Below are 17526 nucleotides of genomic sequence, written 5' to 3'. Positions count from 1 at the left end.
TACGCAGAATCTCATCCAATAAAAATACGAAAACATGCTTCCATTTGTCATGCTACCTGAAATTATTCTTTGATTATTTAAGGATTAATGAACATTAGTAAGCTTCACCAGCACCAGTTGTTCCTCAGTGAGCCACAATATTACGCACTGCCTCTCTGATTTAAATAGTACATGCTGTGAATCACACTTTGTTATTACTGTGTATGTGTAGTGCATTGCATAAACAGCAGGGCAGATACATTACCTCTGAAGAACAGATACTGATACTGGTATTGATTTAGTACTCATACATCACACAGACGAGGATGCTTTTTCTGTGTCCAGTGTCCATTTATTGAATAATGTGCTCTTTACATGTAGACATTTGTATTGAACATATATTTGATCGGACTAGGGGTGTGTAGCAGAAGCTGGTCTGTATGTGCACCAGAGATGTGGTGAGTTAAAGTAGGGTATATTTTTAGTTTCTTTCTTGCCGCACACAAACATCGTCCAAGCCTCTGCGTGACACAGTGGGTTTCACAATGTAAGAGCATACATTTAGAATACATTTACATTGAAATGATATTTCCCTCTTTCCTTTGTGATTTAATATGTCTGCACCATTTCAAAGTGGGGCAAATTCTCATACCTTTGCAAAACTTACATTGGGATAAGACACAGTATCAAGTCATACCCTAAAGCAATAGTTCAAAATCTGTCATTATTTACTCATCCTCATGACTTTCAAAAGAATGTTTAATTCTTTTCTAGTCACTATTCCATGCAATTGCAATGAATGAAGACTAAAGTTTTCATGCATCAAAAGGGATGCAAAAGCACCACAAAAGTGATTGACTTATGCACCAGTGTTAACTAAAACTAATTTTGTTTTCAGTAATTGAAATAGAGCTGAAATAAAATATGAATATTAGATAAAAAATCAAAAGCTTCAAAAATGTGAAATGTTGCCTAGGCAGCAAACTGAAACAAGTTTATTTTGAAGTACTAAACCCAAAACTAGAATAAAAATTAAATTTAAATTACATAGAAAAAAATTAATTATAAATAAAATAAATCTATATAGAAGCTATTTATATATATCAGTATTTGGTATCGGGGCATTTTAACGAGTACGAGTACAAGAGCTCAGTATCGGGCCCGATACCAGTATCGGTGCACCCATATATATATATATATATATATATAATGACTAATAAAAATGACAAATAAAATAAACACTGAAAATATAAAAATAAAAGCTAATTCAAAATATTAATGAATATTATAATAGTATAAAAATAATGCTTAAATAATACTGTACTGCACTATATTGCAAGTCTTATAAAGCCATTCAAGAGCTTTGTATCACAAACAGACTGAAATTCAAGTTGTTATTCACTGAAAAACTTTACATCTACCCAATGCCCAAGCTCTTGGAAGTAGCTATGTCCAAATTATGAATGAACCTTTATTAGATCTTTTCAATGAATAAGTTGATCAGATTCACAAAACTGTTTTTAGAGGGTGTGTACGCTAAAATCCACACCAACTTTCAGATCTATAAAAACGGGTCTGTGGAAAAGTGATTACTCCCATGTCAGTGTCCAAGCAGATATATGCACTTTTCAGTGTCTGAGTAGAAATGTAAGAAATTCTTGTCGATCGTCATTCTCAAGTAAAGGATTTGGACGTAGACTGCTGCTTATTATATGTTAATGACATTAATTAGGCTGCGTTTACAAGTTGAAATCTGAAACCATTCAGCTGCGCACAATTTCAATATAATTTGCGATTTATAAATTTAACATCTGAAAGAGAAGCGTAAGCGTTTTTTGTGCGTTCATTCTCCGAATCACACGTATGCACATTTGAGAAATGATCGTATGATCAAATGTAGGACAATTTCTATGCAACATTTTATTTTATTGAGGCCCCTGGTTCGAGTTCAACTCAGCTCAACTCCTGATTGCAGCAGAGGGTTATCACAGCTCCTCCAGCTCACTGAAGAGGAAGATTTTTGGTGAATTCCCATAAAATTCCTATATAAAGCTATTGTATGGTATTGGAGCAGTATGGATCTTTTTTGTTTTTTGCATCCCTTATGAAGCTTGAAAGCTCCCCATTGTATGTAACTACATGGAAAAGAGCGACAAGTACATTATTAAAATTTCTCTTTTTGTGTTCCACAAATGACAGAGAGTCAGACGGGTTTAGAACAACACAGAGGTGAGTAAATTATGCCATTTGTTAGTGAACTACCCCTTTAAAAACACAGAAGTATCCATAGAACATAGATTCTTTGTATAAATTGTGTTGTGTGGTGTATTGCCGAATCAGTGCCTGCATATGGCACCTGAGCTGGGAAACACTTCTGCTTGCAGGAACTGGAAGATCCTTAAGCTCATAAGCATAGAGGAGCGTCTATGTGCTGTCCTGGCCTGAACGTAAGCAAGTGTATTAACGTAATATTAAAGCTGAATTTAGTTGTCTTCCACCAGCCTTTTGGCAGTTTGGATTTCTAAGATAAGAGGCAGAGATGTTGGTTGTGTTCTTCCAGGCCAAAAGCGGAGACATCAGTTTGAAGGCTTAAGTAATGAAGCAACAGGGACTTCCTGTTATAAGACCACATTGCTCTGTCCATAGTTAGAATCCCAAATGTTAAGTTCCTTGGCATGAGGCTTATCACAGCTCTTCCAGCTGCCCACACAATAATAGAGTGTCCATAGCCATAAACCGCTTTAGAATGAGCTCTGTAGAAGAGAAACAGCGAGCTCACATTAGGACGCATCTCTCTCTCCTGAGCGCCCGCTGGAAACGGATGGTGGCATGGACGTGCTTGCAGCGGGCACAACCCACGCTGCGGAGAGCCTCTCCGAACAACAGTAAAATGTGCCAGTTGAACTTGGCAGAGCACTCCACATATCCACACTTCCAGCTCTTTCGGACTAAGTCAGATACGCTGTGTCGAGGGATGACGCGACCTCGCTGCAGATCACGCTTGTTGCCGACAATCAGAATGGGCGTCTCTCCAGAGCCCATGACTCTGTGGAAAGATACACACATGCTATAAATATAGAAAGCAAAAACAATTCTAAATATAAAGATGGCTCAAATCTAATTATATTCCACAGACACCACAGAAAAAAAACTTTCAGTATGTTGTTATGGATGTTAAAGGTTCTTTATGGAACCAAAATGTCAATAGAAAAAAATTTTTTTATAGTATAGTTTACTCACTCGACTTTACTCATGTTGTTTCAAACCTGTATGACTTTCTTTCTCCTGTGGAACATAAAAGAAGATATTTTGATGAATGATGGTAACCAAACAGTTTTGTTGACCACTGACTTCTATTTTATGGACAAAAAGCACTGAAATGTTTCACAAAATATCTTCTTTTTTATTCTATGGAATAAAGCAAGTCATACGGGTCTGGAACAACATGAAAGTGAGTTAGGCCGTGTGTTCACAAAAGCGTTTTAAGCCAGATGAAAACGCCAGGTGCTCTGCTGAAAACGCATAGCTGTCAGACGCTTTGATACTGAATATAGGCAGAAGTAATGTGGCAGACGCATCTTGAATTAAATATCGCAAGCATTATTTTTCATATCAATATTCGTAGTAGTTCGGGAATCCCATCTGGTACAGACATGAATACTCGGAGAGACAAGAAATATTAACCAGGGGTGGACTGGGACAAAATTTCAGGCCGGGAAATCTCACACTCATCCAGGCCATTCCATACACTCACAACAAATTCTGAAACACGGACAACCCTATTAGCCTATTTGTATGACCATCACATAAAAAGGTCTAAATCTTTAGTCGGGGCCGTGGAAAATAGTAAAAGGTTCTCTCTTGAACTGCACCATCACTTCCCTTTTCCTTTTCATTTTCTCCAATATCTCTGTCTCTCCCTTTTTTCTTGTACCTGTCACTTCTTTACCAGCAGGTCTACTTTTAATAACAGAACTGTGTCCACCTTGTTGCAAAACAACCACCTCATTGCAATTTGTTTGCACATAATGTTGTTATTTCTCTTAAAATGACTTAACAAACCTATAATTCATACAAATATGTAATAAAATGCCTAAATGCCAAAATTAGTACACTGAAAAATCCTAATACTGAACACACTATTGTTCGCCCGGCACTCAGCTTGAAAAGACATGGCATTTAAAAAAAATGCAGCGCTCCCACTGAAAACAATTGAAAAAATATGCTAGCCTCGGGGAAAAACGCTTTGGTAATGATGACAGAATTCTAATTTTTGGGAGAGCTGCATTTAAAAGTGAATTCCACATTCATATGTCAGGTCATCCTTACGTATTTCTGTGATGTTAGTTGTTTGTTTAAAAAAAAAAGTCTTTGAATTGCTAGTTCACTATTTGACGTTAGAAGATATGTTGAAATTAACACACAGGAAGGGCTAATGCTAAAATGTTTTTGTTCCCTAGTGGAATTTAATAAAAAGAACTAGGGATGCACAATATAATATTACCATTTTGTCTAATAATTTTTTTATTTATTAGTATCAGACAATTCTGGATTTTTTTAAAAAATTGTTCATGCTCATTCCATCTACTCTTTACATTTAAAGAGTAAAAGTAAGAATAAGTTAGATTATCATTGCAGTCATCTTAATCATTAAAAACGCTAATAATTTTATTGCACTGCTTAATCTTTAGCAAATATCAAAATTAATATCCAACTTCATACAGTAGCTACACAATAATGTTATGTTTACATTTATGTGCAGCATTTAAAATGACAGTATTATGTACTAAAAAAATAGCATAATATTTTAATTTCAGCCATGTATCGGCGAATAATAAGAAATTTATCTGAATTCTTTTTTAATATAATACTAAATAAAACATATATGGAAAATATAACAGACATTGTGCCTCATGACTCTTGGTCTTTCTGCAAAAGCATTCTGTTACGGACATGCAAAAAATAAATAAATACATAAAACAAAACAACAACAAAAACAGATGTTTAGTTTGAAAAAGGCAACAAACTAAGGGTTTCTCATTTTGGCAACACAGATTTTACTACATTATCTGTTTTTCCAGCTCATAAAATGTGGTTCTAATAAAATTTGAATATAGCATATTTTATAAAGGTCCTGCTGTGATCGTATGTTTTTGTGTCTGTAAAGCATCTGATGAAGTGGAATGTCTTCATCAAGAGAATCAATTTGGTCTGCAATTTAATCAGACTGATACAGTTAATGTGGTCTGGGCCAAATCCAACAACCTCTATATCAGTGTTGTCTGAAGCGCTCTTTGCATCCATCTATTCTGGATGCTTTCAGAATAAAGTGGCATATCATGCATCAAGATGCATATTAGTGTAAATCCATGGCAACATACAGAACAGCAGCATTCGTGTAGACGAAAGCACTTCTTTTCAACTTTCTAGGAAAAACCTCGGTACCGTTATCACACTGAAAGACTTTTTCAAATCAAACTGTATTGCCGTTACCTTGAAGATGAACCTAAAACTAAAGCTTGTGTATCACACTTCAGCTTCAGCAGGAAAGATGTGAAAAATATTATTAAATATGCCTAAACTGTTTGTTTCAGGATCTTGCATGTCATTTTACTTTTTTTTTTTTTTTCAAAATCTATAGTATTTTGTGAATGTTTTATATCACATATTGCTTGTATGGAGAGAAATTAGGCAAATTGTTGTCTCTGTGGTTACTTCACAGATGCAAGCGATGATCTTGCATCACAACACTGAAATATTAGAAAATATTTGTTAATGGGCTTTGAAAGGTGTAAATGATACAAGGACACAACTAGTCATTTGATGGCTTAGGATTACACGACTTCTCCATTGAAATCTACATTAATTTTCAGGTGACTAAAGATTCATCACACCCACAGCCCTTTGGGCTCAATTTCAGATATTTATGCAACTCTCTGTGTACAGTATACATCTATGCATTTGCCTGTGCATAATACATATAATAATTTGATGTCATTGTGCATGGGAACAGCATCTTGGGTTCAGTGTTAAAGAAAAAGTGAATGCACTGAATGCACAGAAAAAGCACAGAAATTCATCAGTCATCATTTGCTTATACTTATGTCATTCCAAGCCTTTCTTTAGTTCCTTTTTTTATAAAGAAGATATTCAAAGAAGATATTTTGACTAACACTATAGTCCTAACAACACTGGACCCCATCAACTTTCATAGCATGGGCAGAAGAAATAAAGTCATGCAGGTCAGGAATGACATTAGAGAGAGTAAATAATGACAGAATTTCCATTTTTGGGTGAACAAAGTTTTAAAAAATAGACATTTTAAATTATTACATTAGATTTTACTGACATACTCCTGTATGTCTAATTATAATCCAAACACATCTCCATTATATTCTAAATGTACAGGCATCATTTGGATATATAATAAAGGTTGTCCAGACTTTGTTTTTCAAAAAGATTAATAAACATTGACATTTGCTATGTTATTTGGTATATACTACTGTTGCACACTTCACACACAAATAATTTTACAAATTCATATCCCCTGGCATACATTTCCTGACTCTCTGTAGGTCCTTAAACAGAACATTAAAATATTTATTATAAATATTTATATTTTCAAGAATATTTTTTGTTTTTATGTATTTATTTATGTATATATGTATTTAGATTCTTATGGAACTATTTTCACTGGTGGAGAAAAATTTTTACTCTGTAAAGCCTGACATATGAAATATGTTAAAAATTTTATATTTTGAAATACAACTGGTTTTTGAAACTTTAGACAAAATATAAAACAAAAATCTTTAAAAAAAAAAAGTTTGCATATGGGTTTTTATTGAGTATCATATTTGATATATCAGGCTTTTATGGGTCATATAGCCTAGTATGATAAAGGAGAATATGGAGCACACACTTGAGGAGGGGAAAAACACTTCAATTTTATTCAAAGCACCAAACTGAGCAAAAATATGATATAGTTGGTCCAGTTTCTGATATTTGCTTGGCCAAAAAGTAAGAAGAAATTCTTTATGATAGCTTGCAATGATTGAGAGATGTACAAATAAATATTTCTCAATTTTACAAAAAAGTTTGGACAATCATCAGTTTTTCAAAAAAAAAAAAATCATGTTTGGACAATCAAGTAAACCTAAGTTGATTCAGTCCAGTAAAAGTTCATCTTGAACAATATAAAAGTTATTCTTATGTTTACTTTATGAAAAACAGATTTCACAGTAAAAAGACATGAGTACTACAACTTGAGGGTGGACATTTTTAGAATGACACTGAGGCCTTTTACTTGATAAAACATTATGAATTTATCTATCAGATGACAGAAGGCATGTTTTGATTATGTTTTGATTTTGATTATGTTTTGATTATGTTGATAATTCAGAGGCCTTCGAAATTTTTTGTATCAAATATGATACAGTAGGGCTTTATTGGGTTATTTTACCGGATACATTTTGTCTGAAAATTAATATAACCTGCTTAAATTATATAAATAAAAATTTAAAATAAAAGTAAACTAAATCTTACATTTATATGAAAACCATTGGTTCAGTTTTGAAATACAAGCAAAAATAAAAAAGCCAGTCAAATTTAATTTATTAAATGGCATGCCAATTACAGCGAAATTGGTCTGAGACAGGATCTTTAGCTCATCGGTGACTATAAGCAGCCTCCTGCAAGTATTACGTGTGCAGACTGCTCCAGTGACAAGCTGTCAGGCAGTGAAGCCGTCATTTGTACAGGGAGCTGGGCTGCTCTATCGGCCTCTCGTCCTGTCTCCAACAGAGAGCAGAGATCCCAGAGAGCAGCTCATGTCTCCTCGCTTATCTCTGTTTGAGATGACCTGTGCCTCTGACAGCTCTGAAAAAAGACAAATAGATTTCCAATTGTTTCACTTCACAGAGGCTTTCCACAGAGCTGCACCGGACTGATATAAACTGGGCAGGAAAGCTAAAAATAGATCTCTTCTATGGAAAAAACGGCAAACCAACAGCTACAGCTCTGGGTGTCCAAAGAAGTGGATTCATAACAGAACTTCAGAGTCATTCAAAGCTGACCTCGGAAAATGTGCCTGATGTGTGTCCGTGTACTGATAAGAAGATTGGATCGTAAACACAATTAGCCCCAAACCTCTCTAGACCTCATGCTGTCAGTCACCGGGTGACTCTGGGTCTTGAATTGACAGGAACCACCAGCATTGTCCATCAGTCATTGTCTGTGACAGACAGCTCTGTTCTCTGGCCTCTGACACACTCAATTCATCCTCAAACACAGCAGAGTCCCTCTGCAACAGAATTCATTTATTACCGCATTCATTCTTCATTCATTCACTAACTCAATCTAGTCTTTGATTCATTCATTTAGTCATTCAAATTTAGCTGGTTTGACTGTCAGTCTGGATTGCTGTGCAGCGTACATCAATTCATCCTTCACTGACATGATCTGACTGAAAGGCAAGGACTATAACATTAACTGCCATTGGGGACTTACAAACTCAAAGGGTCTGTTCCAAAACCGCCTGTCTATGTCCTAACCTTAACAGAATCCCATAGGCGTCTAATTAGAGATGCTCTACATAAGCAGAAACTCCACACACCAAATAATGCTCCTTCAGTGAAGTTGTACAGCCACAACACATTAATCACAGCAGCACCACAATGATTATGAAAATAAAAACATTCATTTTCTTCATAGAGAAAATAATAGCAATAACTTATAATAAACCTTTCAAGACATATTTATCGTGATTGTTAAGTGATGATATGTGCTACTGTAAAAGCCACATGTCAACTTGTTCTCAGCCTTATAAAAAAAGGAAATAAATAAACTGCTGTTAATTTATTACCATCTCTCTCTCTCTCTCTCTATACACTCCTGTATCAACACTGTTCAACTGCTTGTTAACACAAATGTCTAATAAGCCAAACACACTGCCAGCAATTAAATGCATTTAGGACTGTAGACATGATCAAGACGGTCTGCTGAAGTTCAACCCAAGCATCAGAATGGGGAAGGAAGGTGATTTAAATTACTCTGAACTTGGCATCAGTTGATGCCAGACGGGCTGGTCTGAGTATTTCAGAAACTGCTCATCGGCTGGAATTTTCATGCACAACAACCATCTCCTGGGTTTACAGAGAATGGTCCAAAAAATAGAAAATATCTAGTTAAAAAAACCTGGCTATGTGTACTGCGTTAAGCTAACTGAGACTTGTTATAACACTTGCATATCATTGCTCTTTTGTTGATTTTGATTGCTTCCATTGTCCTCATTTGTAAGTGGCTTTGGATAAAAGCGTCTGCTAAATGACTAAATGTAAATGTAGTTAGTAGCAGTAATGTGGGCAAAATGCCTTGCTGATGCCAGAGGTCAGAGGAGAATGGTCAGACTGGTTCTGTCACGATCTGCTACTGTGCTGGAGCGAGGGGCAACGAGAACGCGGAGACGCAGGATAATTCTCAGTAACACAGTCTTTAATCATCCACAGGTGGTGTAACACAGGGCAGACAGGAACACACGTAGCATGGAGGAACATACATAGACCAGAAGACATTCAATACCGGACGAAGGAAGACAGGGCAAGCTACACTTTAAATACTGGAGCAAATGAAGAAAATTAATGACACACACCTGGACAAAATAACACAATCAAACAAGAGGGAAAACTGGGTCATGGAACACGTGGGGAACAAAACACAAGACACAGGACTGACAGGTTCAAAAAAGAATGAAAAGATGGTAACTTAAGAAGACAACAAAATGTTGCTGCCCAGCTTTTGAAACAGTCTTCAAGGTCATTATAACATGCCTACAATGCCTTAAAATGCTGTCAGTTATTGTACATGTTGGACAGCTACTGTACATGGACCCATAAGAAACGTTAACAGAGCTCAATACAAAACTTTCTCTGAGATGAGGACAATGGCTATTGTTTCACCAAAGATTAATTAACTGTCTTTCTTTGAATTCCTCACACTAACAGGGTCTGTCTTATCACAGGGACGATTGACAGCCCGCGCACTCACTTCTGTTGGGTATTAGCAGATCAGATCAGTGAATCGAACCAGCCCATCCTCTGCGTATTTTACAGCAGAGGCTGTGAGGCAGTGTCAGGCCAAGGTGACTTAATTGTGTTCTGCCTGGATCAATAAAACATGAATGTTTGTCACCGGAACCGCCTGCCTCACAGCCCAGGCCTTGACGCAAGCGAAGCATGACAGCTGACGCCATTGATTACGATAAATCTGCCTCTGAGTGACAGGCTCACCGCGGACGCCCACACTGACCGTTTAAGCCAATCGGTGACTGAGCTGAATTTAAATAATGATGAAACATCACTGTCACTGTGTGTGTTACTCTGATACATAGGGCATCTCGGATCCTATCCTCTTTCTGCAAACCAATTTGTTCTCTCTTTAGCAATTCAAATTTATACACCTCAGAAATATTTTTTGTTATTTTACCTGTTATTTAAAAAAGATTTCTCTAATCTTTAAGCATAAATCTCACAAACCCTAACTGTGTACGTAGATCTATTCTCTGAAAACAAGTCAAATTATATTATATTATATTATTATATTGCGGTGATACAAGCAATCAAGCAGTTAGTACATATCGTCTTATCTATACGATGAATGTTGATAAAGTTGGATGTACTTATAAATCCAACTTTATATAAAGAGCTGGGTGGTAATAGAGTTGCATTCTGTGATAAATTAAAAAATATCAGGCAGTTGCGAATTGCTAGATCACTTTATTTGAGTGTGCTGTATGTATGCGGATAAAGTTATAATATCTCATTTTATAAATAGAGCTGTGCAATAATAATTTACAGTTTGTGACAATATAAATATATATTATAAAACATTTAGCTTGTTTTAATGATGTTTTATATATTTTAACTAAATAAAAATACTGCCTATTAATATGGTTTCTTGAATTGTATTAGTTTATTTTACTTGTACAATCACACTATTTGGTAGTGGATGGTCCAAGACACTGTGTAACAAATTAGTCTCACATGTCAAGTGCAAGGGATGCTCAGATATGTATGTTATTGACTATAAAACACCAACTTATTTAATCAGAGCAAGAAAAAAGGTGTTTGTTCACATTAATGTGATGATGAATTAAAGCAGCACCTCGTCAAAAGTGTTGACATATGGATATCAAGTCAAACAGTAAATGATATCAAAGAGATATCAAACACGCATTAGTACACAGCCAAAACAATTACAAGTAGGCATCATCATCATCATCAAACCTACTCTGGTACAAAGCAAAAAGTCTCGGAGGCTTTTGAATTGGCTTTTGATGATGACATTACATGCCCTTTGCAATCAGCAGAGAAGGGAAGGCATTTCTGTTTTGATTTGGATCCAAATGATGAAGAAACGACCCAGTGTGCTGGCAGCCCATGATTACAGAAGGGTCTCGCCTTTTGAGTGTAATTACAGCAAGCATCAAACATTGGGGGAAAAAAAGAAAAGAAGGGTTGGGAAACATAAGGGAGATAAAGCAGCACAGAAAAAAGCAGGGAATAGACAAAAACAGAGGCGGAAGCAGATAAAGCGCAGTAGGAAGAGAGAAGGGTGCAAAGATATAAAGGTGTGAAGGAATAAAATGAGACTATATTCGCATCACGTACCTGTTCTCTAAGATCTGCTGCCGCATGGTCTTGACATACTCAAAGCTGTCGAAACAGCAGATGTCATAAACCAGAACATAGACATGAGCGCTCCGAATGCCTCGACAGCAAACATCTGACCATTCCTGCATAGACACAGAAGCAACACAACATCCTGATCATGGGAAACAAATCCAAACTTCAGTTAACCTTGGCCTATACTGTATCATATTTCATACACAAATGTCTAAGTCCTCTATCAACATGATCAAACCTATTATACACAATGTACTACATGCCTTCTGTTGTCTGATTAATAGTATATTTCATACTCATATAGTTCATTCATATAATTAAATCCACTGCTAAATCTACTTAATCAACTTATTTAGACTAAAGCAACTTGATAATCCATACATTTTTCTTTTAGAAAACATGTTAAAATTTAAGTATCAAATATGATACATGAGGCTTTTAAGGAACATTTATTTATCTCTCAATCATCATTGTGTTTTATTGCATTATACGTTTTAATAAAAAACTACAGAGCTTTGAGCATTTAAATATCATCTTATTACAACATATTATTGGGTATTTATATGGATTTTAAGTAGTTTGCTATAATGTTCTGTTTACTAAATTTCTCATTATTTTACATTGCAAGATATCAGAATTTCATATAAATATCAGCAACTGCACCAAATTGTCTATTTCTGCTCAGTTTGGGCCTCTGAATAAAATTGAGTTTTTTTTTCCTCCTCAAGTATGAGCTCCATAGTCTCCTGTATCAAATATATAAAAGCCTGATTTATCAGATATGATACCCAAAAACATATTAATATAATTTTTTTAAAATGTGGTGTCTAAAGCTTCAATAAACTGTTAAAATTAGAATAGGCTTTACAGGGTTAATACAAGTATCAACTAATAACACTAAGCATTCATAACATTATGAGATTCAAATTACTCACGTTCAGATGATTCATTCAGAACCTTTAAACCTGAACTGATTAATATGTGCTAGTTTACAACTGATTTGCTTGTGGAAATAAGTTAAAACTCAAGGAGATAGGAGTGTAAAACAGGTAATACATGTAAAAACAGGATAGAGGATGAGCACCCTATTCTTATTCTCCCCATCTATTTGTGTATATCGGCCATGTGAAGATACATGAGACAAAGATAGAATGTGAAGATAGAGGGCACACTGAAGGCACATTCAGCAATTTACAAACAAATGATATGTTTTAGTAGAAGTCTGTTACTGTGGTTATAATGGACATGGTTTAAACAGTTGTCTAAATCACTTAGTTAATGATAGCCCAAGCTTCTAGTTCTCTGACAGGAAACTCCAGTTGGGAATAAAATTATAGATGTAAAGTTATGAAAGAATCGTCTCTTCCCATTGTCACTAATTAAATCACTGAATCATTATGACACCACTGAGAAAGAAAAGTGAACTGCTGCTCAAGTGGCTCTTTTATCCTTTCGAGCTGTCTGAAATCACAAGTGTTACACAGAGCCATGTGCTCTCAAGCTACTGGTTCATTATAAACCATTCTACTATAATAAAGCACTCAGTATAAACGTACTGAAGATACATGAGACAAAGATAGAATGTGAAGATAGAGGGCACACTGAAGGCACATTCAGCAATTTACAAACAAATGATATGTTTTAGTAGAAGTCTGTTACTGTGGTTATAATGGACATGGTTTGAGGAGAAATGCTAGCTTTTGCAATTGAAGCAAGAAAAACAGTTGTCTAAATCACTTAGTTAATGATAGCCCAAGCTTCTAGTTCTCTGACAGGAAACTCCAGTTGGGAATAAAATTATAGATGTAAAGTTATGAAAGAATCGTCTCTTCCCATTGTCACTAATTAAATTACTGAATCATTATGACACCACTGAGAAAGAAAAGTGAACTGCTGCTCAAGTGGCTCTGTTATCCTTTCGAGCTGTCTGAAATCACAAGTGTTACACAGAGCCATGTGCTCTCAAGCTACTGGTTCATTATAAACCATTCTACTATAATAAAGCACTCAGTGAGCATAAACGTACAGAGCCCATATCAAAATACTGAAAACATTCTGCTTAATTGGCCCTTCGCACCCTCTGACACTGTTGCTACGTCTGAATATCTCATAGGACTTAGAAGATTTTGCATGAACCATGCAATTTTTATAAAATGACCGTTTTGCATGGATATATGATTAAATGAAGCATTTCATTGCATTGCATGTTTTTATGCCTTTAAAAAAAATTAACAGTTTACATAAGTGTCCAAGACTGCATATCAGAATCAGCTAAAAAATTAAGAATTCTCATTTGATAGCAATTACACTTCATAAAAAAAAGTGTGAGCAAAACTGTTTCTACAACATACTATTTGTACAGTGAATTTTATTGCCACTATTGTTATCTGAATCAATACCTGCTGTAAATGAATATGAACACGTGACTTTCACACAGGCATAACAGAGTTGCATAACTATCAATAACTATCATAACTATTATCTGTTGACACACATACAGATGATTTTCAAAATATCTGATGTGAAATATTTGAGTTGATATTTAGATCTGTAGACAATCTTTTCACACACTGTAAAAAATGTCTTAGATGTTTTCCCTAAAATGTACAAAGCCCCACATATGACATGCAGGGGAAAAGACAAGTCCATGGCCATTATTTAACCTAATAAAAAAAATAAAAAAATGAATTAGTCATTTTTAGGCCAGAACAGGTAGAAATAGATCCCTACTGTAACAACTACAATACCACTTTTTACAGATTTCTGCAATTCTAGAGACACACAGGGTCATTTTCTCTCAGAATTCAACTGCGGAGATCTCATTAGTGATTTCCCTTCCCTATGGGTGGGTTCGTTTGGTTACCTCAAATGTTATAAACCTTGTCCTGACAGAGGGTCAGGTCAGAATCATATTATTAGACTCTGTCCAGGGTTGTGGTATGTTGGTTACTGTACCTGTAGAGAGCTGACAGGAAAGCTGCTGATGGCTGGATAATCTGTGATCTGAAGGTCATGCACATGACCATTGAGCACTGCGGCAGAAAGATGCATCCGCCGTGTCTTACTGGACACCGCCACTTCACTGTAGTCATCGTGAAGAAAGCGCTGCACAATGGCCGTCTTGCCCACCCCCTGAGCTCCCAGCACCGCGATCCGGAACGGAGGGGGCATTGCCCTGTTTCCACCTCGCCCCCGGTGGGCCGCCCCACCCTCCCTGCTCTCGCAAACAGCTGGCCAGTGCATTCAGAGTGGCACATGGGCAGCACATAGTCCTGACTGAAGTCCCGAAAGCAGTGTTGGCCACAGCACAGTCCCATTCATAGGCCAGCAGCCTCTAAGAAAGAGAAAAGTGGAATAGAAGAGAGATGAAAATGCCAATCAAGAGTCCAACTCAAATAAAAACAGGATTTTGAATCATTTGAAACCACCTTTAGTAATATACTGATTTATACAATAGAGATTATTTCGAAGCAGCTTTACAGTAATAACAGGAAAAAAAAAACAGAATCAGTGACACGAAATACATCAAATATGAGACAAATCCAAGTTCTCCTGTAAAACAGCTCTACAAAGACAACAGTGTCATAGCTCAGAGTTAGTTCAGGGCTGCGTTCAACTTAGGCTTACGATGCTTTTGGGAAACACAGCCCAGTTCAGTTCAATAACTGTGTTAAGTTTATCAATTATAAACAAGTTCAATTCAGCTACAAGCAGAAGGAAATAGTGTCGTTATTGTTCGATGTGGATGCAGTTTAGTTCGACACCACATAAACTGACACATACATCTATCCAAAATAGTTCAAATGTATGATCAATTAATAGGTATCTACTAGTTATTGGTATCTACTAATGTATCTACTAGAAAATAGTTCAATTGTTCTTTATATAGCACATTTAAAACAGCAGCTGAGTACTGTACAATTCAGAAAGCAAAATATTAAAACAGCAAAATAAGATACAAGGGAAAAGTAAAGAAAAATACAAAAATAAACATTTAAATAATATTAATAAAAAACTAATAATAAAAATGCATTAAAATAAAATAAAGCTCCTGTGAGACCTATGCAGAAATATTTGACAATAAGTGTACATATTTACAGTAATCTGTTTATATATCATAGTCTGTTAATCGCATGATATGTCACAATGTTCCCATGATATAAAGCACTTAAAGTGGGTTGGGATGATTTAAATGGAGCAAAGATATTAATAGAAAACGCCACATATAACCAAACGACACAGGCAGCAGCACCTTTATGTGTGTGAGCTATTCTTATAGAGCTACTGCAGGGGGCAGGATGAATGATGCTAATTCAATAGTTTACTATGAATCTTCTCAATGTCAATCTATAGCGTGATTAGACCAATAATAATGGACACAATGCTTATGTAACGTATTCTCTGCATCCGTTAGAATAAAGACGCACTTGTCATGTACTTGCTCATTTACTCAACATATATAAGCGCTAAATACCTGTCTAAATGCCCCATCACTTTATCATTCCCCATAAAGATTTTTAGATTTGAAGCAGGAGACTGTCGGTTCAAGCGTATCGCGTGCGGCTCCGGTGACTTACCTTATGCGCAGGTGAGAAGTTGCATTCTTCGCGAGGTTCGGGCTGCTGAACACCTGCGCGATCTTTCTCGTCGAGTTCTTCTGCTTACCCCCAGGGTATCCAAGATGTAGGTGACTTTGTTTCTTCAGTAGAACACAAACGAAGATTTTTAACTCAAACCGTTGCAGTCTGTCAGTCTTATAATGGAAGTGAATGGGAATCACGGCTTTGAGAGTAAAAAAAAAAACATACACAAACAAAACCAAATTAAACCCTGCGGCTCGTGACGATACATTGATGTGTAAAGACACAAAACAATCGGACTCTATCTAGTATTAATGGTCCATTTGAGAGATAGGTGGCGGTAATGCACTTATAAGTACTGTGATCCGCCGTAAAGCAAGAAGAAGAAGAAGACGCGTCACGGGCCGGCTGTGTCGAGGACGTGCTCAAGACAGTTCAGACAGTTCAGACATTGCAGTGCATCAGAGGTAAAAAATGATATAAATACTGTTCAGTTTCCCGGCACAAATTTTTGATTTTGCTAATATTTTTTTCTGAAGAAAGATAAACATGTATAGTGATAAAAGGCAAAATATTACATGTCTATTTACATGTGAATATTTACTGAGCAATCCACTGTTTTGTAGAAGGGTGTAGCGAATCAGCTCAAAGGGGAAATATGAATAATCAATCATAACTAGTTTAATTATAAATATTTAGATCCGCTGTAAGTATTTACTTGACATCTCAGTGTCAACTGTCTGTCAATTCTAAGAACATTACTTTCCTGTTTAAGGAAAATAACTTATTGTACAATACTACTCAGAGCATGTAGAAAAAATCTGCATGATTAGGGACTCCAGTTATGAGCAAACAATGAACAACCTCAAGTGTGAGACAAGTAAGACTTTATTAACTATGTAAACACTTGAACTAGTCTAACACACACACACACACACACACACACACACACATACAGTTGGCATAGGAAAATATGTTAAAGCTTAAGCAGTAAAGAGAAAAGAAATAAAGCATGAAGTTATGGTCAAATTTGATATTCAGCAGATCTACAGCCTGAAGGAAACATCAGTTTATTAGTTCAAACACACCTTTGTAAAAGGTGCAAATGATACTTAATGTATAAATTAATAAGACTAAGTTTGAGTCCTGATGCAATCTGAAGGCTCAAGTTGATCTTTGCTGAAGTTGGTGATAAAAAAGAACCTCTCTTTGTTGCATTATGTGCCAGTGGGTCGCGGAAGCGGGGGGGCCGCCAGGCCTGGGCCCGGGTTACTTTTGAGGTCTGGTAC

General features: G+C 36.0%; 1 protein-coding gene across 1 annotated transcript; it reads right to left on the bottom strand.

The window, feature by feature from the left end:
• Positions 1–2676: 2676 nt before the first annotated feature.
• On the bottom strand, positions 2677–16303 carry LOC107712130 (ras-like protein family member 10B). Its single transcript, XM_016517273.1, has 4 exons — positions 16235–16303; positions 14613–14991; positions 11643–11767; positions 2677–3025 (listed from the first exon to the last, which is right to left on the bottom strand). The coding sequence occupies exons 2-4, from the start codon at positions 14898–14900 to the stop codon at positions 2755–2757; spliced, it is 684 nt and encodes a 227-aa protein (XP_016372759.1). The 5' UTR covers positions 14901–14991; positions 16235–16303; the 3' UTR covers positions 2677–2754.
• Between the last annotated feature and the right edge of the window lie 1223 nt (positions 16304–17526).

The sequence above is a fragment of the Sinocyclocheilus rhinocerous genome, unplaced genomic scaffold, assembly GCF_001515625.1.
Source record: "Sinocyclocheilus rhinocerous isolate Xijiao unplaced genomic scaffold, SAMN03320098_v1.1 scaffold1319, whole genome shotgun sequence".
NCBI classification, from domain to species: Eukaryota; Metazoa; Chordata; class Actinopteri; order Cypriniformes; family Cyprinidae; genus Sinocyclocheilus; species Sinocyclocheilus rhinocerous.
Note: the sequence above shows the minus strand (reverse complement) of the source record. Positions and strands in the feature narration are given on the sequence as shown.

Coding starts and splice junctions, on each gene's coding strand:
- LOC107712130 (XM_016517273.1), bottom strand. CDS start 14,900: ATGCACTGGCCAGCTGTTTGCGAGAGCAGGGAGGGTGGGGCGGCCCAC. Junction 11,768..14,612: donor TTCCTGTCAGCTCTCTACAG/GTACAGTAACCA, acceptor GTGTCTATGCAG/GAATGGTCAGATGTTTGCTG. Junction 3,026..11,642: donor CAGCAGATCTTAGAGAACAG/GTACGTGATGCG, acceptor ATCTTTCCACAG/AGTCATGGGCTCTGGAGAGA.